Below are 26898 nucleotides of genomic sequence, written 5' to 3'. Positions count from 1 at the left end.
CTCCACTTCTTTCAGTCACTTGAAAGACTACATCTCCTTTGAAGACTGGTCCAGATAAAAGATACAAACCCAACATACATTTTATACACTAATTATTTTCTTTTATCCAAACAACCATTAGGAAAACTAGGAATATGGAAACAGAGAGAGAGAGAGAGAGAGAAAAGTTGGAGGGTCTCCACAGTCCACCTCCTCAGGTATATGAAGGCAACCAAGAATCAGAATAAATCAATGTGAGCTTATAATTCTATAATTTCAAACATGTCATCAATTTCCTTCACGTGTGGCGTGGACAGACAAATTAGAGGGTAGGGGGCTGGGCTTTCATGTTTTAACCCTTTTAGGTGGAGATAGATCCTCAAATATATAACTAAAACCAAGAACAAATCAATGTAGGAATATAACTCTATAGTTCCTAACATCTCAACACTACATGCCTTAAAAAGTGTAATTTTTTTTTATCAAATACTGTCTTATAAACAACAAGGGGGGTGGAATGATAAGAATCAATGCAGAAGAAATTTTATTGATTGAAAAAAGGAAAATCCATGGACAAATAACATTAGGTATCATCATATCTCTGCTAGACATGGGGTTTGGGTCTCAACTCTCCATGTTTGGCTGGTTCTAGTTGTAACTGCCTTCTTTGTTTCCCTTTCGGCCTTGATAATTGAAAAGGAAATATAAAAAATGAAATACAAAGCAAGGGGGATGTGGAAGACTATACAGATGAATATATGACCAACATCTGTTTTAAGTACTGGAACTAGCTAGCTAGAGGGCCCTTCCAATCGTATATAATCATACATGACTCCTTGAAAAGGGCTTAAATGTCTTGATTGAGTCAAGAAGATTACATTTTCTCCAATGACAAGCCAATCACTCTGTATCTCAATGTTGTAAAGCCAATATAGTCCATGGATTCCATGTCTTGCGATTGCATTGTCTCTCCCTATCAGCTTAGTTGTGAAGTGTGGGGGATCCACATCAGGAATGTTGAACCGAACCTTGGAGCCAAAAACATAAACAAATTAAAAGGGTCAGCAAAAAACCCATTTAGCTCCAAGTGCAAAATAAATTTTAAGCTTTGTAATTAACTCTTTAGATTTAGTACCTGCAGTTCACAATTTGAAGCTGAAGCGAGTGCTAACTGCAACATATAAGTTTTGTTTAGGTTTCTGTCCATGTTGTCAAGCTGGAATATAATCCTCCATGTGGTTGATTGGAACGTGTTGTTACCAATGTTCCTATATTTAGAGGGCAAACAAGGTTAGTTTAGGGTTATTAGTTAGGTTCCAACCTGGTACTTCAGCCTATGTTTGAGTAATCGGAATCTGTAATGGATGAATGAACAAATTTAAATTGGAATTGACCACGTGTGATCTCGATTCCAGGTGATTCCTGCAACCCTCTTTGGAGTCGCACATCATTTTGGGATGTAGTTTTATCATTTTAGTCAGTAAAATAGCAGAAAATTAATGAAACTTGCCTCTTACAGGAAAATTCTCAAGTTCATTGCATAAAAACCTCCAAAAAAAGCACAGATTTCATATGTTTTATTCTAATTTCTATGGGTTTCGATCAATTTTGATAAATTTCGGAATCGATGGAGGCTGACCTTACATCGGATTCCAGGTTCTTAAACCTTGCATCAGCCAAAAGCAAGGTTTATAAATGGAGGCTGACCTTACATCAGCCAAAGCAAGGCAAGAAAAGAGAGAGCAAAGAAATGACAATGCGAAGCTAAGCTGTACAAAGTAGGTTTATAAATGTCCAGAATTTATACTTACCTGTTAAAATGTGCGAAGAACCAGTCCTTGCTGTAGTCACTCAGACCCACAGTATACACGAGGTCTTGAAGAGGATACAATTCTGCATACCTTTCCCACAGTCCATATTGCCTAAATTTATCAACAGGTGCTGCAACTTTATCATTGCTGCAATCCAATTTTGAAGATCCAAATGGTTATATGTACTTAAGCTGCAATTACACAGACTTACTACATTCCTAACAAAATCATGGGCTATATCGAAATGAAGAAACAAACCTGGTTGGATTACTGAGGTAAAGTCTATTTATATATTCTGGTTTAGGGTCAGGCACATAAAATTCGGCCGCAGAACGATCAGGAATTCCTATCTCCCACAAGGTTGGACCATGTCTTGGTGGTTCATATATGATATGACCCAGACTTAAGTTGGATCCTGCATTTAGATGTTCACAGTGTTAGCAGGAGTTGTTAACCATAGATGAATACTTGTTTGTTTCAGTTTCCAACCCAGTAGGGTGAAAGATATAGATATTGCTGTTCTAGTTCATCAGAATGGAGAGCAACCCATACTATGGTTTTAAGTATATCAGCAAATCAGCTTATAGGTTACAGATATCGATATGAATCAGTTGTATCGGTCAAAAAGTGGTTTATTTTCCAAATTGATGTCTGATACTGGTTGGTCTGATCTGTATTGTATCGGTTTCAGCCAAGACCGATATGGACACTGATACCGATACCTATACCTTAGCACTTATATAGACAATACAGAACAAGAAGAAGAAGAAGAAATTCATAGAATATGGGGTTAAGACCTGGGTTGATGGTAATATTAACATCATATTTGTAATCTCCTATAAAACCAGGCATCCATCCGTAAAGATTATAATCTCCAGGCCGAACATCATTTATTAAGAAAGATCCATCAGAATCAGCTCTAGTCCAAAACTGGTAACCCTGTTAACAAAATGGCATTTAGGATTTAGGGGTATAGCTATTATATTAGCTCAATTTGCTTAAGCCATATTAGTGTTCAAAAAACTCACCTTGTGTTCTGTTTGCCAAGATCCAGCATCTCCAGGTGGAGCCAACCCCAAGTAAGCAGAGTCGGCAGGGATATCTTCTTCTTCAACGAACCTAAACAGTGAAATGGCAGAGGAAACTTTTACTTGAGTAAAATTTGGCATTTGGCAATGGTTGGAAAAATAACATGTGGAAGAAGAGACTAGAGGGACCTCCACCTGTCTCGGATAAATAATTGACCAGTAACAATACCGCGTTGATCGTAAGAAAGGAAGTCATCAGAAGCTGGGAAACTGTATGGCCAGTTTTGTACTTCTGTCAACATCTAATGAGCAACTACTATAAGAGAATAGTAAATAGCAACAGAGACAATGTAGTTTAAGATAGCATAACAGAAGAAGAGAAATGCTAGGCGTCAGATCAGAAAACAAGAGGTGCTAACGCTACATTTCTTCAGAGGAATACTTTCAAACAGATGGAAGGAGAGGGAGGGGAGGGGAAATGGGTAATGATTGAGAAATCGAACCTGATTTTTTGCATCATCCCAAAGTGAAAGGACATGCTCGTCATCAAAGGCTGAGTTTAGATAAATGTAAACAGGGCCAAAAACCTTTTTCCAATGCTCTCGATCTCGTACCTTCATTGATAGATCCTCCCCAGCGTAGTGAAGACTAATAAACATCTGCAACATCATGGCAAGCAACCGGAGTGAATACTTGATTAATTTACTGTTGCAAAGAAAACAATGAAGCAACAAATTACTGGGCTGGAACTTGATAGTTAGTACTGAGAGCATGAACATCAATTACTGAGCTTGTAATTGTATTTTTTTTTTTTCCCAACACAAGTTCAAGAGCAATGCAAACAACAGCTTGGCCGGTTGGTTGGTTGGTTGGTGGCTTATCAGTTGCGAATCGCGTATGCCCCCTCCCCCCACGAGGTAAAGGAACCAACTCTCCTGATTTGCATATTTGTGCCGGAAAATACACCCCTAGGTAGTGGTCAGATATTTCTCTTGTAGGGTACACACAGAGTTCTAGCTTTCGGTATAACGCTTACCATACCAACAATTCCAGCTGATCTTGATCGATTTCGGGGCCGATTCTGTCAGAATTTAAGAAAAAAAAATAAATGGAAGCCAATTCTGTTTACTTGATCCTTGATCCCAAGACTTCATTTGTCATTGCAGGTAGTAGAGGCCCTACGGAGGCACCTGCTGCTATTGATAAGGTTGTCAATTTGCTGAAAATTGTTTGATTTTTCAATCCAATAAGCCATGTACGACTCAGCCCAATTGCCAACAAAATATGGGCCGATTATGTCCGATGAGATGATGGCCCATTTAGATTGGACCCTAACCACCTAAAACTATTTTGATAAGAGTACCAGGTAGGGAATAGCTGACTTTGAATAAAACTTGGGCTGGGCTTAAATATGGATGGACTTACCGAGAGAGTTGTAGGGCCCACATGGGAGGTAAGGTCCTGCTTAACAGGCCCACCTGTACGGAACTCGTCGCTGGGATTGATCATCCAGAATCCAATGGGAGGGTCGAAGCTGATCCAACCATGGACCCTACTCTCTTGATTTTCACATGAATACTGGTACTTGTCATCCACCTGTGCATAATCATATAATTAAGGATGTTAATTTCAAATCAAAATTGTTTATCAGAAGCGTTAAATGATTATTATTTAGTTATGGAAAGTCGATTTTAAACCCATAAATCGAATAAAACCAATTTAATTTATTGATTAACCAAATCATTAAACCGAATAAAACCGACCGACGACAAACCACATTATAACGATTAAATCAAATAATCGAACTGATTAAACTAATACTAACAGAATTATAAAAAAATAAAAACAAAAGTGAACCGAAAAGAAACTGTATAATTGGAATCAATTACAAACCGAGTAGTAATTGGTTATGATTTGAAAACAGAAAATCGATTCGGTTTCCATTTCTATTAATTTATAACATGAATCTAACCAAACCAATTAAATTCTTATGATATAACATGAGAAACCCAAGTAAAATAGTAATGGCGATTACCTCTCCCTTGAGTTCGGGATTGGTTGGATTGGTCAAGATAACCGCTTCCGGGTAAGCTAAGGGTTGACCGGTCGCCCTGTCTTCCGGCATGGGCATGATCCGTTGCCTGTGGTCCGATATGGCCATGTAGTGAAACCTAAAATAACTCATTTCAAATATCACATTAGTGTTTGCCCAATTTAAATTTCCAAGAAAACGAAAATTGAATTACTGAAAGGATGATCCTGTAACAGGTCATTTTAGGAATAAACAATTCCTGTCAAAATGGAGCAGAATCGGTTTCCTGGCCGTTTCGAATTAATCGATTCATACTGAATTTTTATGGATGAGTTTTCTTTTATCAATGGACGACGATAGGGTATTTTAGACAATCGACAATAGAAGCAAGAGTTGGTGACAACATTGGTATTCCCAAAATCGAATCAGAGAAAGGAATTTTATAAGTAATTTAAGTTTTTCTTACCAGTCTTTCCTGAGTTTGAAAGCAATTCTGGTTTCTTCCATGTTAAAATCGGGCCATCCTTCTAGATGCTTGTAAATCGCATATGAGTAGAAACCAGAGCTAGCTTGCAGCATCACAAACCTGTACGTAAATTATTCACAGAGTGAACTACTTCAATTGTCAAATACACAAGAAGAAGAAGAGGAAACTGAGGAGATATTATTTAAGGGACCTCCAAGTACACACCTTTTGTCTATATTTAAGGGAACAGATTTGTCTCCAACAGAGTAATCCCAAGTTGTTGTGAATGAAAGCTCAATTTGATTTTCATCTTCCATTATAACTTTGAAACTTGTCCCCAGTATCCTATGTGTAATGGTTGCCTCATGTATCAATAATTTCTAAATCTGTTTAGGTAAATTGACAAATTTATTTACAATAAAGCTTATTCGTTTCCAAAAGAATCTAAAGATATAAAACTTACTTATTGAAGGTTCCTTTGCCAGAAGAGTTAGCCGGATTCCACACAAGATCCCAATAGCTGATGGGTATAGAATTAGTTCCAAAAAGAGATTTAAAATTTGAATTAGAAATAAAAATACAACAATGAAGTGCATATACATATGTACCCTCTATTATCTTCTTCGTTGCGATACTCCAGTAAATTATTAGTGCCATTGTAGCTTATGTTAGTAACACTTCCTTGTGGGTTAGATAAGGTCACTTGGAGGAGACCATTGTCCATCACTACCTGCAAATTCATCATCTGATCACCATTCCATTTTCGGGATAATTCATCAAAAATCATAATCCATTTCTACGATATTGGTGGACATGGTTTTAAAAATCAGACCAGAAAACAAACCCAAAATGAGTTCCAAATCCAGTTTAAGACAATGGCTGGAAAAGCCCACTTTGCATGTGATAATGGTAGAGATCATCATGGGCTTGATTAGAGTTGAATCTACACATCTGGCTTTAGAGTGCAAGTTGGGCCAATTTCGGGCTGGGCCTTACCCACATTGCTCATGTATAAGGTGGAGGTATGATATTTCTACCAAAAAAAAAAAAAGGTGGAGGTATGGTATTAGTAGCATGGTTTGAGGAATAGGAATCGAATCAGCCAGATTGGCCAATACGTATTGGTATCAATGGAGACCGATACCAATTTCTGGTTGATCCTGTATTGGTATCACTATGGACAAGGGTAAAAATGTAAAAAAATAATCTTTTTTTTTTTTTTTGGGGTGTGGAAAACAGGGGTAAATCTGATTGATATGAACCGATCCGGATCGGTATTGGCCAATACAGATACCAATTACTAAAACCCTGATTACTAAAGGATGTCAATCCGTTGGTTTAGGCAGGTTTTGGTTTGGTTTCACCGGTTTCTATGTAGAATGGATAAATCCAAAACCAATCCGATAAAGTTGCATCGGCATTGATTCAATTTCGTTTTTAGTCTGATTTAAGTTCGGTTTCTTATAGATTCTCTAATCGGTGTTTTAGTAATCGATATAAGTTGATATGATACTAATCTGGACTGGCCTGTGTCGGTCCAAATCGGATGATTTGACCCCTAAATTTCAAGAAAAAATTATTACATTTATATTTTTACCCTTCGTCAGTACCTCTGGATTGGTATCATATCAGTTAGGAATGGGTATCAGTATCTACCAATACTATGCATCGGTCTCTAACTCTCTATTGATACTGACACGAATCACTGATCCGATACCGATTCCTTGAACCATGCTCATATTCCCTGACTACTGTGGTCGATCGAATCGTTATCCTCTCTGAGAAGACGGTCTTTGTCAGACGCATTGTGCGATCGCAGAGGCCATGTGGCACAACCGGTCCCACGTGGTGCACATGGCCTCTGCAACCACCGCACGATGTAGTACAGCACCGTGCTGTAATAGGAGAGGATAAAAATTCGTTATCGATCTAGCAGACAAGAGAATTAGAACACTTCACACAATATGACGTGGGACCCACATTACACAGTGTGGGTCCCAGATATGGGAAACTCACCTCCCACACGGTTGGATCCCATTTTACAAGTCGAGCAACAACACCCCCAAACAAAACCCAGAAGTGGGACCACAATGCACCTAGGTGGTCCCAGTTGCACGCTTACTTCACCGGAACACCACAGGTACACGGTTTATTATTCCCTAATTGACCACCTGTCGTGCAACCATTGGTTCTGGTTAATCCTCCAGTTCAGGCCAATAAGGACCAGGGTTAGGCGAGCGGCGAAGGACTTGGGAGAACCCACCAGACTTACTTGGATGACCAATTCACTCTCAAATTGACAGAGTTGACACCATTTGGGGGTGAATTGGTCATTCCGCTGTTTGTAATTGAACTCTTACCATTTCTTCTGGTTCAAGTTTCAAACCCAGAAAAGATGAAAAAAGAAAGAAAATAAAAATTAGAAAGAAAAATTGCAGAGGGTTAAATGGTTAATACATATCGATCTTGTATCAATAATCGCAGCTGAGAAGACGACGGAGGTTCTTCGCCATTGCTGCTTTTAGGAATGGACCTGCAAATTGAAAAAGAAAAGAAACGTATTTTCTCAGTTCTGATTCTCTGAACTTCTGAAAGAACGATTTCAGAAAAACAAACTAAGAAGCCAACATAACTCTAATTTTTCTCCGTAGAAATGAGCTAAAAATTCTGAAATAGCTTCACCTTCTCAGTTCTGATTTTTTAGTACAATCAACCAGCAGGAACAGTTGAACAAGCAATCCCAAACAAAGGAAGAAGTTTTGCCTCCAAGACACCTTCTTCATGTGGATAACCTACACAGGAAAATCTAAAATGCATGAGCTCTGCGACTATTTTTAAAACTTAAAATGGAGAAGAAAGACTGATTGAGAGTTCAAAAGGAACAAGAAGAAGAATTGATAGACAAACCTTGCAAATGCGGCTTCCACTTACTTTTCCTTCTTTCTTCTTCTGCATCTATGAACGAGTTAATTGTACTTTGTTAGCAGAAAAGAGCGGTTTTGAAGAAAATTAAAAAAGCGAGCGTTTAAATAGTTACATTGGGAGAGACTAGAGAGTGATAAGTGATAACGAATCTCCCCTTCTTTACCCCCAAAAAAAAAAAAAAAAATCTCCCCTTCTCCCTAGAAGTCATAAAAGCAGAAAAGTGTTTAAATCTCCCTCTATTTAATGTATGGCTTCAATGCAGTAAATCCCAAAAAGGCGAAATGCCATTGTTAACCCTTCACCATAGCTTACATCTTCAGATTGGGAACTGTTAATGGCAATTCCCAAACTCAAATCGTATTCTGTTTGATCGATTATGGTTATGTGAGTGATTATGATAGTGTTTTGGGAAATAGGAGACGATAATTATCGCTTAATTATCAACAGTAAGAGATACAGAGGTCAAGGACCAAGGATTTGGGTCTATATAACAGATAACCAGGTAGGGAGTAATTAACAATCAGAGATCGGACGGCTAGCAAGACCCATATCTGTTCCTTTTTTGTGGGGTCCACTCAGGACTTCCCAAAATTCATATTCTCTAAAAAGGTCAAAAAAAAAACCTTGTGGGCCCGGGCTTCCGCTACAGGCCAAATACCCGTGAAACCTGGTACCTAAGTGCGCCTTTACAAATTACCTGTGAAGTGGAGCTGGTGTCACGACTCCTAAGCACTGTTTAAAAAATTAGAATCGGATTGGTCGAATCGGACTCAATGGTGACTGATCTTGATTCTGAATGTTTCAGATTCAAATTCTAGGTTTTTTGGGATCGATATCGGTCGATAAAATCCCATCCGAATCTAAATCAATAGAATTGATTTGACCTTGGTTTCAGAGTTTTTAATTTTTATTTTTTTTTATGAAAGTGTAATAACACAAACCACACATTAATTCTAAAAGATTAATCGATTTTTAGGACCATAGAATGACGGATATATACAACACACAATACACCACATCACATACACACTGACACACACCCGATGTAAAACTAAACCCATCACCCATGCCCCCAACACACACACAATGCAACTTTTTGAGATCTTAATCCTTGCTTCTCACCTTATCCAATCAAGGATTCTTTGAATTACTCGGTTTAGCTTAGGGGTGTCCAAGTCGAATTATCTCTTTAGCCATTTTGAAGTTTTTTAAGGGATGGGGAGTTGGGCTCAAGTTCACGTATGTGAACGTACAAAAATGGCTCACAGCCATCAAGATGGAATCCACCCCATGTAGATCCCATGAGGTGGATTTGATCTTGACGATTGAACCATTCTCGTATGCTTACGTATGTGAACGTGAACTGAACTCAGGGAGGAGGGGGGGGGTGTTAGACTTTTTCTTGGTCAGGTCCAACCTTTCACCCAAATGCACACCACGATGTGGCGCAATCAATATGATCAATTCTGATCAATATTTGGATTATCTTTGACGACAGTTGTTAGCGTAGCTGGCTTGCTGCTAGTGCAGTAGAGCCTAAGCCCTTAGGAAGTTTCAAGTTCGATGTCCTCCTATTCCTCGAGACCAATAAGATGAAAGTATTGACAAATTCATAGGTTTTTTTTTTTGTTCTTCAAAATTTCATCTGATACTGAACTGATATGTCATGATACCAAATCAATACGGATGTACCAGTATCGGTATCGGCGGAGACTGCCTCCGATGTCGATACCACCAACATTGATTGGGTAGGAGATTACCTTGTAGAGAATGCCACAAGAAGGATAGCATCAACAAAAGAAAAAGAAAGTTATCCAGTGTAATACAAATTTCATGGTAGAACAAAATGAAATAATACTAAGAATATAAAAGGAAATGAAAGTTTTCAAGTGAGGGTATGTTTGGTTCAGATTCTAAAACAAAAAAAAAAAAAAAAAAAAAAAAAAAAAAATTCTATGATGCTAACCAATTCCAGAATTGCATTTGGAAAACATCAATGATGCTCTCTGTGATTCTCATGGCCAAAATTGGAGAATCATGTTTCATAGCATATTGATTCTGAGATGTAATTCTCAACTTGAGAGAGAGAGAGAGAGAGAGAGAGAGAGAGAGAGAGAGAGTTTTTACCTGTAGGAACTCTCCGTTGTCAGCGAGGGAGAACAAGTCAGCATGAAATCCCCGTCGCCGGAGAAGAAATCGCTTTGTCACGTTTTGGCTTTCGCCAATAAGTCCCTTTCGGATGCTTGTTGCAGAAAGCTAAAAAGAAATATTGGAGAGAGCTCGAGCTAAAATCGGATGATCTTAGCTCCAACCCTCTTCCATTGATGTGATCAGGTGCTGGGTAACTAACCTTCCATATTTAACGTTCTTCAAAAAAACGAAGTTAAGTTTACAAAGAAATCCAACTCCTCAAAAATAGGAAGGTAAGTTAGTAAACATTTGAGGCTGTCATTTGCAATTGATTTTCTTTGATGTCCCAATTAAAATCGGAACTAAGAATCTCTTAAAATAAGATCATCCAATTTTAGTTCGAGCTCTTTTCGACAATTTTTAAAATGAAAAATGATAATTTTGCCTTTCCATTTTGCGTGTGAATTTAATTAACGGCTTTAGCACATAAACCCAGCTTAGAGTTTTGATTATGGGATTCCAGCCTCTCCATTCAATAAAACACCCAAAACTTCTGAATCCATCTGAAGTCCAATTCTCAAAATTCGTCGTCCATATGTAAAGCCCCTTCTAAACAGAATTATGATTCAGGATTGCTCAGTATCAGAATCTAATCTCAACATCAAGGTATCAGTATTGTATCGGCAATATCGGCATCTTGGAAGACTGATATCGATCTGTGATATCGGCAGATACATGGTCTTGTTTTGAAATTTCATACGATAATGAACTGATACGCCTGATACCAGACCATTATAGATATATATCGGTATCGGTGAAGACCAATATGGCCTCCAATGCCTATAGCCTTGGTTTTGCACTAGAAATTGTTAGGGTTCTACCTAGAAGGCGAAAAAGACAGTCTTACATCGGATATAAATAGAGAATGTAGGAGAAGAAGTGTATATTTAATTGGGCACCGTCTCCTTAGTAGCTAAATTTTGAAGATAAGTTCTACCTTAATCCCCTGACAAGTGATTTCAAAGAGAAAAGTAAAAGAAGTGCATCCTAGATAATTTTAACCCTTCATGCCTAAAATGTCACATAATGTGTTAAGGAGGGTTGGTGGGGTTGTGAACATCTCTTATTTATTTATGGGAGAATGTTCTCTGTGCCGCAATGCAGCCTATGCCCAGGCACATGGGTAGTCTGTACAGGGGAGCAGGGTGGTCATTGCGCCTACCCCCATGTGCTTGGGCGCAAGCTGCGCTACGGCACGGAGAACAACACCCCTTTATTTATAATTTATATTGAAAAATAGAACAAAAAACCTAATTTACGGGAAATTTATCCGCTGCTTTGCCCATAAATTTCCCAATTTACGAATGTCAAGTTTCTTGATTGATTGCTGATTTTGCTTTTCTTATCTTTTCTCTTGTCTTGTGATTCCAAACTTCTTGTGTACGTTCTCTTCTTCCCCCACTACAGTATTCTTTATGCCAAACGTTTAGAATATTAAAACCCTTTTCGTCACAAATGTTATAATTGACTGATTAGCGTTTTGCTTTTATTTTCTTTAGTATAATACCATTCTTTGAAACCTTTCTCTATCTCTTTCTGTGATCAAGTTATCGGTATTGTATCGGTCATATTGATTGATACATATCAGTATATTGAAGACCGTTATTGGTACAATATTAATACCGATCAGTAGCATCGGCTGATACATATATATTTCTTTAATTCCGTCATATCCTTAACTGTTGCATAATCATTTTAAAAAACTCATCCGATCCTAAACCGATACAGTCCGATATCAAATCGATACATACAATCGATATCAATATCACTAGAGACCGATACGACCTCCAATAACGTTACCTCTCTCTCTCTCTCTCTCTCTCTCTCTCTCTCTCTAAACATTATCAAATCTGCATTCTCCAACAACTTTGGCTGCCAAAGAGGTTTACAAATGTTTCAACTATTGAGATAAAATATCACATTTCTTGACTGATCGACAAGCCTTCTGCTTTTCTTTTTCCTGACACATTTAGGTGGAAATGGAATACCACTCTTTCATCTTTGATGCGTTTGTTTTCTTCTTTCCCAATTCCCATGCTTAGACAACCTAAGACAGTAAGACTAACGATACCCTGGTGGCCTTGAATGTTTGATAATAGAAAAATGCCGACCTTCATTATATATATGTATACTCTATGTCAGCCTGAGCGCTTTAAAGCATCTCTCCTCAGTCCTAAATGTGACAAAAAGGAGAAAACCACTTGGGCACAGGACAATGAAGCACCTAATATATGTGCACTAAGAGACACACTGCCCATAACCTCTTATCTCCACTGGGAGTTGCCAAGAGAGAAATATAATAGCCACTTCGGCCCTGTAAAGTGTAGGCCATCAGTGCACGTCAAAGGCACAAAATGTTCACCACCTCCTAGATCCTCACTTTCATTCAACACGTGAGTGCCATAGACACCATGGATGTTTCGGTCACCACTCCATCACTTTTGTGAATTCATCCACCAAACATGCTCCGTTTGGTTGCAACTAATAAGGGAAAGTAAAGAGATCAAGAAACCAAACCATATTTCAGGGACTTTAACCCAACCTCAATCATGAAAACAATCCAGATATGGGAAAGAGAACTAAATATCTTTACTGAACCCATAGTTACAAGTATTTAGGACCAACAGGAACTCCTACCCCCGGCCCCGCGGGCCTACCAACTACCATCACTTGATCAACTTATCATTATCATTGATGGAAGCTACATAAAATTATGGGCAAGAGATCGTTGCTTGATCTTGTAGTGCCTGCATCAGTGTGGAAGCAATGAGACTGCATGTAGGAGTATAAACAGGGATACAATTTTTTATTTCATAAGGGATTAGAAAATTTATATATATATATATTTTTTTTAGACAATATTTTTGTGCACTACTATGTCTGGACATAGGAGCTACTCGACCAAGTAGCATTCTTTGCTGGATGAATTCAAAAAATGGAAAATTTTAAAATAATTACCTCACAATCTCATATGGTTGTATAACTAACTCTAAAATATTTAAAATCCATTTGATTTAAGAGTAAAAAATTATTATATCTGAAAAACATAAGGGAAAAAGAAGGTTGTCAGACCACATGACACTTGTGTCTCCTAGACACAAGAATGGTGAATAAAAAATTTCACCCCTATTGGATACCGTGCACACTCTCATTGACCCTGCGCTAGTTCAACCCACGCTTGACAACGATCCTCCTCTCAAAATATAATTACCAAATATGATAGGATAATACAATCATGATTACAAAACTTTTTTTTTTCTTGTAACTTTCTTTCCCTTCACTTTTACTTGCACTTAGATGGAGTCGTATTTAGACCCTTCTAAGCCAATGTAGTCACAAATGTTCCCTTGAAAAGTGCTGCTCCTATATGATTGAGTTAAATAGATGGTATAGTCTACTTGCACAACTTTTGACACTTCACCAGTTCAACCCAGAATAGGGTTAATCCTTTTCCTTAAAAAAATAAAAAGAGAGAGTCCTCTAGCAAGCAGCATATAGAAAACGGTTTTATGAATAAGAGGCAGATAGATCATCTCATGTGAGTATGTATACAAGGGTAGGCCTTGGTGGAACAATAAAGGTTGCTCTATTGTGACCAAGTAATCACTGATTCATGTCTGGAAACAGTTTCTCTGCAAAAGCAAGGGTAACACTACGTACATTATGACCCACAATTGCAGGAGCCTCATGTACTGGATATGCCCTAGAGAGAGAGAGAGAGGTGCTAAAGTACCTCCGCCTCTTGCTCAGAGAACTTGTCTCAGAATAAAATTCCTAAAACTCTACCTCTTGGATTTTATTCCAAAGCATACAAATTCCCACCATTTTGAATCCCTCTTTTAAATCTGTCATGAATGCACTTGGATCTTAATTTTTGGCAAATTTCCCTTCGTTTCTTGAGTAAAATAGCTGAAACCCAATGACATCTCCTGTAGCCAGATCTACGAGTGTTCTGAATAAAAAAACTCCAACAATAATCACAGATCTCAAGAAATCTTTGCTTCTTCCTGATTCCAATTTCTAGGATTCAGGCCGATTCCAGCAATTCTGGGTTGATTCAAATCCGGTTTGGATCAGAATTGGTGGAGGTGTCCAATTTCGGGTAATTTGAGATCATGCTCCTTTCAGGTTTTGCTGTCAATATGCAACCATGCCTGACCTATTTCTTTTGGTTGCCTTTTAAGCTGTACCATAACCTGTTGTAATCCTATTAGTTTATTTGCAAAACCAAATAAAATCATTTATTTGTTTGATTTATATTTTAGCATACCTATATACAACTAGTATAAATTATCCAATTCTTTTCTATCAAATATGTGAAGCATACGATTTGCATTAGTTGTATATCACTAAGAAATATAAACATATATATATACTCTTGAGGTGCTCTGGAACTTGGTGAATGTCAAAACTTTGTGCTCATGCTTCTCTCGTTTCTGCTCTTGCTCTACACTTCGGGCACTTGGATCTGAGGGATCTTTTTATCCCATCTAAAATTCATTGTTTTTCAGTTGCCAAAAACATAAGAGTTAGAGAAATCAACCCTTGTTTACCTGCACGAATAAGGGCAAAAACATCTTCGTATTTCTTTGCCAGAAAGTAACATTAAATAAACCATGCGTAGCTAACTCACTGAAATGTCTGCAACTTTGGGCAGAAACTGCATGCAGATTAAAAAAGTGATATCAACTCATACTGAAATGCCATTTATATATGTGTGTATGTATGCCTATGTGTTTGAGTGAGTGGGTGTCCGTCAACATATTACATAATCTCCAACAAGTTCATACAATTGAACTATTAATTGGAACCATTACGGACATGTATAAACAGAATATATCACTTAAAAAGAAATCATACCTTTAAGAACATTACTGAAGTTCATGGTTTTCAACTTTTCTCTGGAAGAAAAATGATCCAAGTAGAACAGCAATGCCAGTTATTGCAATTGTGAACAGTAGATGTCTCCTTGGTAAATCATGTGGTTGCCTTCTGTGAGCACCTTGCTGTCTTTCATATGCACTCGTGGATGTTTCCCTTCACATTTCACAATAAATTGTCAAGGTTAGAATCAAGACCAGGGTTCCAGATAGCCATATAATTTCCAGTAATAACTTGAGACTATGCTAAGATCTTGACATGAAAGAAAATACAAAGTCTTGTAAACTGGCATGGATGTGACCCAAACCAAGTTTGACTGCAAGTTGGATCACAGTAAATGCGGTTTCTGAAAAACTTCACAGGTGGTTTGCAAAGGTGATGGTAAGATCATTTCAAGTTTCACATGAATCATTAAGGTTAAAATCAGGTGTAGGGTTACAGAGAGTCAAATAATTTCCAGTAACAACTTACAGAGTAAGCTAAGAGATTGACACAAGGAAAACAGAGAGGTTGTACACAGGGAAGGGCCAAAATGCTTCAGAATGTCAGCTCCAAACCAAGTTAGATAATAGCTGAGTCACAGTTAATGGGGTTTCTATACAATATTTCCTATTGGTGGTTAGGAGGGTTGGAAGTTCACCTGCAGAAAGAATCCAGTCAAAAAGAGACATGGATGCTACAAGCCTACAACAGTGAAGCTACATATCTGTAAATACAACTCAGAATATGCACCACTTTGTGACAATAGACGGAATATATCAAGAATTAGATAGTTCAATCTAGTGACACAAAATGTAATGTAAACCAGTCTTTTATAGTTATCAAGAAAATAGAGTAGGAAAAATATATGAAAAGGAACGGGTGCTTGCTACTGGATTGACTTCTATGAGTATGCCAACAACTGCATAGCACAAGTTTCACATTTCTTCTCACCATCATAAAGCATCTATGTCATGGAACCTACTTTTCAATTAAAAATGTTATGTCTGTGATACTTTCATAGAATACATTTGGTATGAAATGGAAAAACAATTGAGAATTCAGATATCTGTTTGTTTGCAATTGGTTTTCTTACAAACAATTTTAATATAGGCAATAAGCAGTTTAGGACTAGGAAAAATATTATGAGAAAAGACAAACCATTCATGCTGAATTTTGACTACGATGCAATCATGTCACACTGGAAGAGAAAAACAAGAGATGATTCTAATGGATTCTATTCCTAACCTGATGGTCTTGCTCAAGACAGACTGCCCCCCTTAATACATAAAAGATGAAGAAAAAAAGCCACTTTACAAAGAAAAAGAAATGGAACAAACGTAAATCAAAATAAAACAAGGATGAAATAGTCTTATTAAGAAATTTCATGTGACTTCTTTCCATAGAGGGGGAACATCACTGTTCAAAATAGCTTAGAAGGATGCAAAGGTAGGGAAAATAATACTACTAATAATAACAATAAAAGAGGATCCTCTCTCTTGGAATCAATGGAGAAGAGAGGGGGGGGGGGGGGGCTATAAAACAAGACCACCATGGTTTTTTTTTCCACCAAAACCAAGTGCTTGCAGCCTCTCACCATACAATCTTCTCCTTCAGTATCAACTCTCAGACAATATGATGCAGATCAGAGGAGGTACTCCTTGAAGTACCAATGCAGGAACCGTCCTAAAAACCAAGCCTACTGTTGATAAAAAGTGGCCCATGGTTCCTTAGAACCAGTTTTGGTTCAACTGAACCAGATTCTGATTAAGGCCAAGCCATATGGCTCTGGTGTTAGCTGGTTCACTCAAAACCTAACGCAGATAAATAAGTCACCTAAGGGGCTTATTTTACTGGAAATAAGCTTTGGGTTGGGTTATGTAGGTGTTGGGCCTTAAATCTCTTGGGTTTTCTTTGTAATGAACCAATTTAATGGGTCTAAAATATGGGTAGAAAGTAGGAAAACGGGATTTACCTCATTAGTTTAGTTAGAGTACTGTTTTGCATCAGTTTCTTTCATTATTTTAGTTTCCTAGTCAGTTTGTGTTACCTTATTAGTTAAGGATTGGGTTAGGCCTTTCCTTTTTAGTGTTCGAGTCTATTTTTGAGTCTTCTATATAAGTTTGTAAGTTTGTAAGGGGCTACAGCCTTGTAAACAAATTCGATTAATGAGTGGAAAAAAAATCATAGCTTTGTGCTTGCTCTGTGAGAAGTGTGGTGAGATGCCATTGTTGAGAGACCAAAATATAGGGAGAGGGCATGGGTGAGAGACCAGAGTCTGAGAAAGACTACCCTATTGTCTTCTTCCCTTCTTCAATTTCTTGATTTTATTTTATTGTTATGAAATTTCCTGCAAATCTGAGAACCGATCGAAGTACTTATTGTTGCTGGACCTGAAGTTTGCAATCCTCTTGTGGACTGGTTATCACTAGTGACTGGTCTACATTATTAGGAATCAGAGCCATGGAGGGACCACAGATGGAGTCAATGGTTGCTGAATTCTACTTCCCATTGAAGGATGATTGTGCAAGTTGGATTTGACATCTCTATCAAACTTGTGGACAAGTTTTTATTCAAGCAGCGGAGAATTGATGCAGATAAATCGCCTAAAGGGCTTATTTTATTGGATTAAGGTTAGAGTTGGGTTATGTAGGTGTTGGGCCTTTGATCCCATTGGTTTTGTTTGTAGTGAGTCAGTTTAATGGGCCTGAAATATGGGTAGAAAGTAGGAAAGCGGGATTTACTTCATTAGTTTAGTTAGAGCCTTGTTTTGAGTCAGTTTCTTTCATTATTTTAGTTTCTTAGTCAGTTTATGTTACCTTATTAGTTAAGGATTGGGTTAGCCCTTTCGGTTTTAGTGTTTGAGTCTTCTATATAAGTTTGTAAGGGGCTACAGCCTTGTACACGAATTTGATTAATGAGACAAAGCAAAAAAAACATAGCTTTAGCTTTGTGCTTTGCTCTGCAAGAGAATATGGTGAGATGCCTTTGTTGAGAGACCCGAATTTGAGAGGGACTATCCTATCTTCTTCTTCCCTTCTTCGATTTCTTTTTTTTTTTTAATTTTTAATTTTTCTGTTCTGAAAATTTCCTGCAAATCTGAGAACCAATCGAAGCATTTATTGTTGCTGAACCTGAAGTTTGCGATCCTCTTGTGGACTGGTTATAACTTCTGACTGGTCTCCACTAAAACCAATCGTGGGGCTTATTAGATTAGGACTTTAATTGTGTACTTTATCTTGTTTGCTTGTAAGAGTCAGTTTCTATTTAGATAAGATAGAGTCCTAGTCTAGTTAGGACACCTTATTCCCAGCTTGTGTGGAGGGTGCTTCTTATTCTGTTTTCACTTCTTTTCTTTCTTTTTTTGAGTGTTTCAGTCTAGACAGAACAAAAATCGAGAAGAAAATTCCTCCTTCAATACCATAGTTGTCATGGCGTCACCTAGGTGACCGCCTTGGCATCCAGGCGCCTTGACAAACTAGTGTCGCCTAGGCGGGTGTTTTGGTCGCCCTGCATCCAGACCCCTTCCAACGCCTTGGTTCGCCTAGACGCCATGACAACTATGTTTCAATATTGTTCAAACAAGCAGTTTTGATCATGGTTTTTTATTTCAAACAAGAACAGCATTAAACTCTGTCATACTACTTGATGTCCAAAAAAATGGTCATATTAGTATATTACACAATATATGACTGCATTCAAATCCAGAAAAACATCATACAGATGAAAGAATTGTGATTTCTAGGAGCAATGAGACCAAACAGTAAAAGCATCTAAAATAGAGTTCTTCCACAGGAAATTAAGTGTCAGAAGCATCTGAATTACACAGACCTAAAAATACTGCCTGGTGAACTGTAAAAGATTATCTAGACAAATGGTGAGTTTCGCCGAAAATTGGAGGAGAAATGCAGAACACTTGCTTAATATTTAAACGTGATAGATAGATTATAATTTATCTACCTTGAAGGCCCTGCCGCAATATCTGGACTACCAGGACAACTGTTTTCATGGTCAAGTCGTTCACGCAGCCTAATATATTTGCTACACAGATGACATAATTCGGTTCGATTCCCACATACTTCCTGGAATTACAAGCAATGCACATTACAGCAACAAATGGAGCCAATCTATACCCACTAAAATGTTCTTATAACAGCTCAAAATCAACAACAGAATATGCCCTAATTTCAATTCAAAATCAATAACAAATTACTACCTGATGCTTGAAGAGATCCACTGCAGGCAATGGAAACTCACAGTATTCACAAGTTACAATCCTTTGAGGGCAGTTTTCACCCGTATGGACTGCTAAAATATCTCGATCTACTATCTCACTGCAGAGTGAACAAGCTACCTGCTCCCATAAAAATTTCAATCACAAAAATATAAATGAAAATTCTTACCATTTCAAATAACCAAAATCAAAGAAATATTTCACACTTTCCCATTTTAAACACATATTCAACATACATATTTTAAAAAATGTCCTTCATCAGGATCAGAATTTTTAATTAAGGTAGGAAACTATTTATTTTTCCACCAAAAAAAAAACAGTCAGATTGCAATCCAAGCTATCAAATGCACATTAACTAATGCAAAGTAATTCCACCAAGTTGTGGCTAATTTTCTGAAGCATGATAAAAAATAGAATAAATGTTAATTTTGCAAAATCAAAAAAATTAGGGAAAATTACGCGTACACCCCCTGTACTTTGCCTAAAACATTAATAAACCCGAGGTTTTCAATATCCACCTTGTACACCCCCTTAATTTATAAGAAAACACAAAACTAACAGTCCGTTTAGGTGATTATGTGGGATATAATTTGCACTTAAAATGACACTTATACCCTCATATGTCTGAGTCTCCTCCCCCACCCAGGCAGCCGGCAACCGACCTTCTTCTCCCTCTTCGGCCCTGCAACTCTCTCCTCTTCCCCCTGACCCCTCTCAGTTTCTCTCACTCTCCCACCAACGAAAGCAGAACCGGCATTCCTTTCATCACCAAGCAGGCGTACAAGGAGGCCATCAGAATCCAATCCAGTTCATCCGCCGCCCGTCAGGGTTTGGATCATCCCTTTCATCACCACCATTCTGATGACAGAGCTGATATAGGAGATCGTCTATAGGACCCCACCACTACCGATTCCTAGCAGAGCTCCCCTGCAGTGGTTGTCGTGACTAGTCTCGGCCAGAGCTGCTCCATCCTCAACCTCCAGTCACGTTTCGAGATGTATGGCAGCATCTCTCGCCTTTGCACTGATCATGGTGGCCTCGGCTTCATCACCCGCTGCTGCCACCATCAGCACTTCCCTTGATCCCTCTTTCCCCATCACCGTCGATTCCCGAAAGGTAACAGGCACCCTAATACTTTTCCCCGTTTTCCATTCCCATATCAAAGCTTGATCTTGCTCCGTTGGAGTTAGACTGTGGAGGAGGTCGTTTTTACTGGACTCACCCGGCCCTCACTGAGATTCCGTATTATCTGAAACTCTCAATCCGCTATTGTAACCAAACTTGGGAATGTCAAATCATGCTGCCAATTTCTTCAAATTTGGGGAAAATGGCACATTTAGGTTTAAGCCTTTAACCAGAGACTGGGTTACCCATCTCTGCTGGATATTGGGCGGCATTCGCAACTAAACTTGTCGATCTCTTTTGTATTAGGCAATGGTTGAACTCCAAGGGCTGATGGGTGAGGTTTGGGGAAGACAATGGTCATTGGTGGGCATAAGTGTCATTTTAAGTGCAAATTCTATCCCACGTAATCATTTAACAGCCCTTACCTAACGGACTGTTAATTTTGTGTTTTTTTTTTATACATCGAGGGGGTGTACAAGGTGGATATTGGAAACCTCGGGGTTATTAATGTTTTAGGCAAAGTACAGGGGGTAAACGTGTAATTTTCCCAAAACATTATGACCATCTGGAAATGGTTTCAAGATATTGCAGAGAACCAGAATTGATATTCGGCATCACACAAGGCGTATCCAATTATGACCAACATATGTTCACCATGCTTTTGATATAGGATAAGCGTGAATACCAAGACAACAAATAAATTAAGAATCCAAGATGATAATCAAGATTAAAAAATCTAAAATACTAACAATTTGCAGAAAATTAAGATTCAACCCCCACCCCTGGAATGCAACTCGAGATTATTAAATGACAACCAAATGCAGCGAAATATTGATCTCCTACAAACTTGTGAATGAATCTAATGAACTAAGGATTACTCAAATTGGACAAGATCTGATACCCTTTCTTGGCCAGTTGACCAGAGGATTCTGTGGATGAGAAAAACCATTCAGAATGAAGAACACCTCCACATGATGCCAGATCCATAGTAAAATTGCAAATTATTCACGCACATATGAAAATTTAAAATAATGTGCCACACTGCCTAATTACAGTGGTACAGAATATTTTGCACACTTTATATCAAGGCCATTTATTTCGGAACTTTTACCATATTATTCCTTTTTTCTGTATTTTTTGTTGTGTTTGTATTTTATTTGAAAATCATTAATTTACATAAATATCCAATTCTCCTACTTCCAACTCCATCATCTAAACCCTCCTAATACTTCCCCTCCCAACATATCTATGGACCCCTCCATTCCATCTCCAACTTCCAACCTCCAAATCTGGTCCCCTTCCAAAAGTAGTTGCCCAGCCCAATACAGTTGCACCCCTAATGTAGAAGTCAGTTCAACTAAGAACAACTCTACAGTAGGATCAATGATAGGCCAACATTAGGTTCCGGCAACAATGATCTCTAGTTGAATGATGAACAAATCAGTAGTATTTTCCAGTTTATAGATCTTCTAACCAGCAGCAACAATGAAGCTTCGATTGTAACTTAGAAGATTAACTCACAGCACAATATAATAGAAAGTAAGAACAAACAGAAAAATAGAGAAGGGGAAGAAGAAGGGATAGAAGGGTAGAATGGCTATCTCAGCCTTGGCCTCTCACCCACAGCTATTTCAGCAGTTGAAACAAAGATCTCAAGCAAGCAATTGCAACTTCATTGATTTTTTAAACTGTTTAAAATTACAACTGATGGCCCCTTTATATAGATTGGTCAGGCTTCTTAAAAAATAGAAAGTTGAAATTTAGAAACTTACAACCAAAAAGGAAAGAACACAAATTAGAAAGTATTCAAAATAGGAAACTACTTTCCTAACTAGGACTTGCTAAACTAAAGACTTACTAAAAACTAACTTGCTTGCTTGTTGAACAATCAACATAGGAACTAAAAAGAGAAGCAAATCAGCCTTCTAGAAGCTGTAGCTGATCTCCCATCCTTGCTGCTAACTTGGTTTCTAAATAAGACAAAATAGGGAACAGATTTGGTCTTCAACTTGGGTCTTCTAGAAGGATTCCCACCTAGGCAATATGGCTGTGTCACCATTCACATGAACAGTAACTCGGGTACTGTTCACATGAACAGTAACTCGTGAATAGTAACTTTGTTTTGAATTTGATTTGTGTCCTCTTCTTCACACTTCGATCTACATCAGCAACGGCTTCCACCCTGTAGCTCACACGATAATTTTTTCCAAAACAATGTACAACATATCAAATTTTTCATAAGGAACAATAAATAGTAAAAGTTCACTTTTCAAGTATGAAATGACCTTTGCCAGTTGGTCACAAATAAAAACCATTCTACCATGCAAAATAATAATGAAATGTAGAAGGGTCAACAAAACATATATTTAGAAAATTAATACCATTAAGTTCCAATGAAAAGAGAACTCCTTGACATACCGGAGCATGGGCATTTAAGTAATGCTCCTCGGCATGAATTTTTGGAACCATATCTCCACAAACTTTGCATCTCTCCAGGTTCCGCGAGCAGTGTGCATAATGTAAATCAATGTTAGGAGCCGGGATAGCTCTATCACTACAAACAGAAGAAGTCATCAACTATCTGCAGATTTCTCAAATTAGGCCATCAAAAGAGAGGTTCAGATATAAACTTCTTTTTTTAACAGTTCAGATATCAATATTACATAGCCTAGGACTAGTAACAAGTTTGGCTTTGAGTAGAGCTGAATGGAGAAAAAGGATCCACGTAGCCGGCCCCATTTAGTTGGGATAAGGTTGAGTTGAGTTGAGATATCAATGTTACATGAACATATAAAAGCTAGTAAATAATAACTTAAAAGCTATTGGACATATGCCTAACAATTATGAACATGGACTAATAAAGATATTTTCTACCAAACAAAAAAGACTAATAAAGATATTTAAATTGCAGAAACAAGGGCAAGTTTTATAAAATAAGTCTTAGCTATCAACATGATAGTCTCCAAACTTATAGCCCTTCAAAAGCTGCTTTGGCTGCATGATAATAAACCCCAAAATCCAAAAAATATAGAGTAACAGAAGCATATAACCACAACTCATTCAATACTGGTGCATGCAATCCAAAAATCTAAATTGGAATTTCAGGAAACATAGAAGCCAATGCTCTGGATGAAGGGCAACAAATTAGAACTCAAGGTAGTATTCGTCTACAAAATTTGTACACCCACGCAGGAAAACCGGGGCGGGGGGAGGTAGGGAGGTTCTACAACAAGAAGCACGAAGATCATATGAGGAGGTTAAAATAGGAAAGAAAATAATTGTGGAATAAACAAACAACTAAAGATAACTCAAAGTTTCAGGAGAATTGAGCAGATGTCGCACCAGAACATTCGCTTACCAGTGAGCGCAAATGCTCGTGGCCTGTTCAGAAGGGATCGCCATAAGACCTTCACAAACCCGATTAGATAAGTGACCTTCGATCAAAATCCCCTGTAGCATGAACCGATTTTCCGTCAGAAATTTAAGAGAGAAGGCAATGAATCGATAAATAATCACCTCACCTAGATGAACGACAAGAAGTAGCAGATCTAACAACAATATAATGTAATTCTTCCTTGAAATCACCTAATCCTTCGGCACGGATGCTTCGTCAGCTCAGTCGACGCCTTCCGGTTGCGGAAACGAGTCTTTCAGACCCGAAACGAGACTCCCGACCCTCGAATTCGTCGGCAATCTACGGTATTTTTGCTTACGACTAGGACCTAGATCTGAGGCGATAGACCCTATACCGAAAGCTTCTGATTTGGAATAATTTTCTCCTTCGATCTCAAGAATGCATGGTTTCTTTGAAACACCTCATTGGCTTATTGTACGATAATACCGATTTCCAACGAATCATTATCCTCTGCTGTTACAGCACGGTGCTGTACTGCATCGTGCGGCGCTACAGAAACCATGTGGTACAGTGGGCCCCACATGGCCTCTGCAGCGCCGCACGATGCAGAACAGCACCGTGCAGTTACAGCATAGGATAAAAATTGGCTTCCAACCTACGCATGTGCTTTGTTGGATGATGAGTGTGTTGGAATTTTTATCCATTGCTATGCCATCGTGCGGCGCAGCAGAAGCCATGTGTGCACAGTGGGGCCATGGCTGCTGCTGCGCCGCATGATGGCACAGCAGCGGATAAATGTCCGAGTGTGTTGACTGTTGAGGTTGGTTTGGATTTTGAAAGGTGAAGATTGAAGATGGGCACACCTTGGGCCGGATATTTTTGAATAGGCCCATGATGAGATCTTGTAAAATTAGTTCAAATTCAGGCCCAAATTAATTTATTGCCCGGGCCATGAACTGATGAGCACTTCTAGGTTGCCCATTTGAGGATGAAACATTCTAATCCTCAAGCCTTTGCAGCTCTCACACACGCACACGGAGTACATTATATATTCTAGGTATCATCCTGGACCTTTTCACCTTTCCGGGGGTGTGGTGGTCCTTTTGTGCCGGACTGTGTCTGGACACAAATACACGCCTCCATACAGCACCAGTTAGCATTCTTTTTCCCTAAAAATATTTAACCAAGTTTCATAATCTTCATGTATTATTACTCGTGTTTTGGAAATTGTTTGTGTTGACCTTTAATTGACAGCTTGCATGTGTTGTTTGTACAACTAAACAAAGATTAATTATTACTTGTTACAGTTTTTTCTTGGCTCTCTTGTTTTTATTTTTTTATTTTTTTTGTGGAGAGAAAGAGATAATTGATGAAAATTTTGCCATATCATCATGATAGTTACCACAAGTGGCAGTATTGGAGATTACTTTTTCTTTTTTATGAATGAAAAAATATATTAAAAACTAAGAAAAGAGAATAGGATCAAAGTCTTTATTCAGATTATAGTCTTAATCCTAGCTGTTCTGGCTTTCACGGCCAACCCACAAGCAACCAAAATTTAAAGTCTAACCATCTTTAAACATAGTGCATATCCGAATGTAACGGAGAAAAGAAGTCCCAAGGCCAGTCTGATGATTCTGATCTCGTGTCGCTGTTCAGTCAATCCACCATTTCCTTGCAGACTATTTAGTATGTCATCTTAACTCCAATGGACCTTACAATCCTTGTTGCATTTCCCTAATTTCCGTATCTATTATATGTTCCACAATAAAATGATGGTAAAAAATACAAATGAGGCCCAACCCGCCTCTCATATAGATGGCTCAAAAAACTACTATCACAAGTAGGGATAAATTGATCCTCAGATGATGAGCTTCGATAATCTAACAGGGAGAAATACAATAACCTTGACCTAATTTAGTATGATTTCTATTTTTATTTCGGATTGATTTTTATGAAATAATCAACAAATACATTTTGGGTAAAGAAATTGAAACTATTTGGTTGCATCAATCTGAAATTTTAAGAATAAGAAATCTATTTGGTAGTACAATTTTGGAGAATAGATTTTCTATGTTTATTTGGAAGAGGATGGTGGTGGTAGGGTGGTAGCGGCGGTGGTGATTAGACCAAGAGATGTTGAAGGGTGATTTTTCATTTTTTTAACATGAAATTACTGGTTTCCCAATCAAATTATGTGCTCATTAGAGAAAGAGTGAATGTAATTTTAATTTTGAGATTGAAAGAGTTTCTCACCTAATAACTACTCTCAACCTCTTATTTCTCTCTTAATGTATATATTTCTTTTGGGGTTAAGAAATCACTTTCTGGTGGTGTAGCGCCTGCACCAATGCGAGTGGGGATCTACCTGAATGAGATTTTTTATTTCATTGGAATTGAATGGTAAATTCACGGGGTCCTGTGTCTGGGCACAAGAATCACACAACCAATTCATGTTTTTTTTCCTTTTTTTTTTAGATTAATTAAAAAATATATATTTAATTTATAACTGAGAGGAAAGGAAGGGGCCTGGCATTCCAAAAGTGCAATCATAACGTCAAATAACCTTAGATGAAGAAGAGATTCTCTCTCCCCCCGAGTGACACCATGTTCTTTCCACAAATCATTTCGATCCTAAGATACATCTCAATTGTATATAAGTACGAGACCACACTAGCTAATGAACTCATCACCTTCTTGACCGTCCTACACGGCTACACTATTTCGAACTCCCATTGATACCTTCGTAATTCAATCCCTACTAGGTCTTAAGTTTCTCTACTATAAATGTCTAAACTCGAATCTAAATCCACACATAGTTGTTAAGGCGCCCAGGCGAACCAAAGCGATTGAGGAGGTTAAAAACCAAGTCAGCACAACAAGGCGACAATAG

General features: G+C 38.1%; 2 protein-coding genes across 3 annotated transcripts; both read right to left on the bottom strand.

Moving 5' to 3' along the window:
• Nucleotides 1-706: 706 nt before the first annotated feature.
• Nucleotides 707-8301, bottom strand: LOC122657529 (probable rhamnogalacturonate lyase B). Its single transcript, XM_043852258.1, has 17 exons — nucleotides 8224-8301; nucleotides 7999-8108; nucleotides 7774-7849; nucleotides 5925-6046; nucleotides 5780-5836; nucleotides 5542-5661; nucleotides 5317-5436; nucleotides 4854-4989; nucleotides 4244-4414; nucleotides 3322-3477; nucleotides 3014-3120; nucleotides 2819-2909; nucleotides 2588-2729; nucleotides 2049-2205; nucleotides 1791-1937; nucleotides 1115-1247; nucleotides 707-1007 (listed from the first exon to the last, which is right to left on the bottom strand). Exons 1-17 carry the CDS (start codon nucleotides 8269-8271, stop codon nucleotides 771-773), a joined length of 2130 nt encoding a protein of 709 aa, XP_043708193.1. The 5' UTR covers nucleotides 8272-8301; the 3' UTR covers nucleotides 707-770.
• Nucleotides 8302-14645: 6344 nt separating this feature from the next.
• LOC122657548 (XIAP-associated factor 1-like) lies at nucleotides 14646-24171 on the bottom strand. Of its 2 annotated transcripts, none has more exons than XM_043852282.1 (6): nucleotides 24009-24171; nucleotides 23069-23204; nucleotides 19508-19645; nucleotides 19252-19373; nucleotides 15287-15468; nucleotides 14646-14925 (listed from the first exon to the last, which is right to left on the bottom strand). In XM_043852282.1, the coding sequence occupies exons 1-5, from the start codon at nucleotides 24107-24109 to the stop codon at nucleotides 15303-15305; spliced, it is 663 nt and encodes a 220-aa protein (XP_043708217.1). In that variant the 5' UTR covers nucleotides 24110-24171; the 3' UTR covers nucleotides 14646-14925; nucleotides 15287-15302. The 2 variants fall into 2 exon arrangements, with proteins under 2 accessions (XP_043708217.1, XP_043708218.1); XM_043852283.1 differs by having other exon boundaries at nucleotides 14646-14984; nucleotides 15292-15468.
• Nucleotides 24172-26898: the final 2727 nt, after the last annotated feature.

This window comes from Telopea speciosissima, chromosome 4, assembly GCF_018873765.1.
Source record: "Telopea speciosissima isolate NSW1024214 ecotype Mountain lineage chromosome 4, Tspe_v1, whole genome shotgun sequence".
Lineage (NCBI taxonomy): Eukaryota > Viridiplantae > Streptophyta > Magnoliopsida > Proteales > Proteaceae > Telopea > Telopea speciosissima.
Note: the sequence above shows the minus strand (reverse complement) of the source record. Positions and strands in the feature narration are given on the sequence as shown.

What these genes read in the sequence shown, in the direction of transcription:
- LOC122657529 (XM_043852258.1), bottom strand. Translation starts at nt 8,271, where the DNA reads ATGCAGAAGAAGAAAGAAGGAAAAGTAAGTGGAAGCCGCATTTGCAAG. An exon ending in CAATTATTTATCCGAGACAG is followed by an intron (nt 2,910 to 3,013) that starts GTGGAGGTCCCT and finishes TTCACTGTTTAG; the next exon opens with GTTCGTTGAAGAAGAAGATA. An exon ending in TAATATTACCATCAACCCAG is followed by an intron (nt 2,206 to 2,587) that starts GTCTTAACCCCA and finishes ATCTAAATGCAG; the next exon opens with GATCCAACTTAAGTCTGGGT.
- LOC122657548 (XM_043852282.1), bottom strand. Translation starts at nt 24,109, where the DNA reads ATGCTACAGGGGATTTTGATCGAAGGTCACTTATCTAATCGGGTTTGT. An exon ending in ACGAGCATTTGCGCTCACTG is followed by an intron (nt 23,205 to 24,008) that starts GTAAGCGAATGT and finishes TTCTGTTTGTAG; the next exon opens with TGATAGAGCTATCCCGGCTC. An exon ending in ATTGCGGCAGGGCCTTCAAG is followed by an intron (nt 15,469 to 19,251) that starts GTAGATAAATTA and finishes TGAAATGTGAAG; the next exon opens with GGAAACATCCACGAGTGCAT.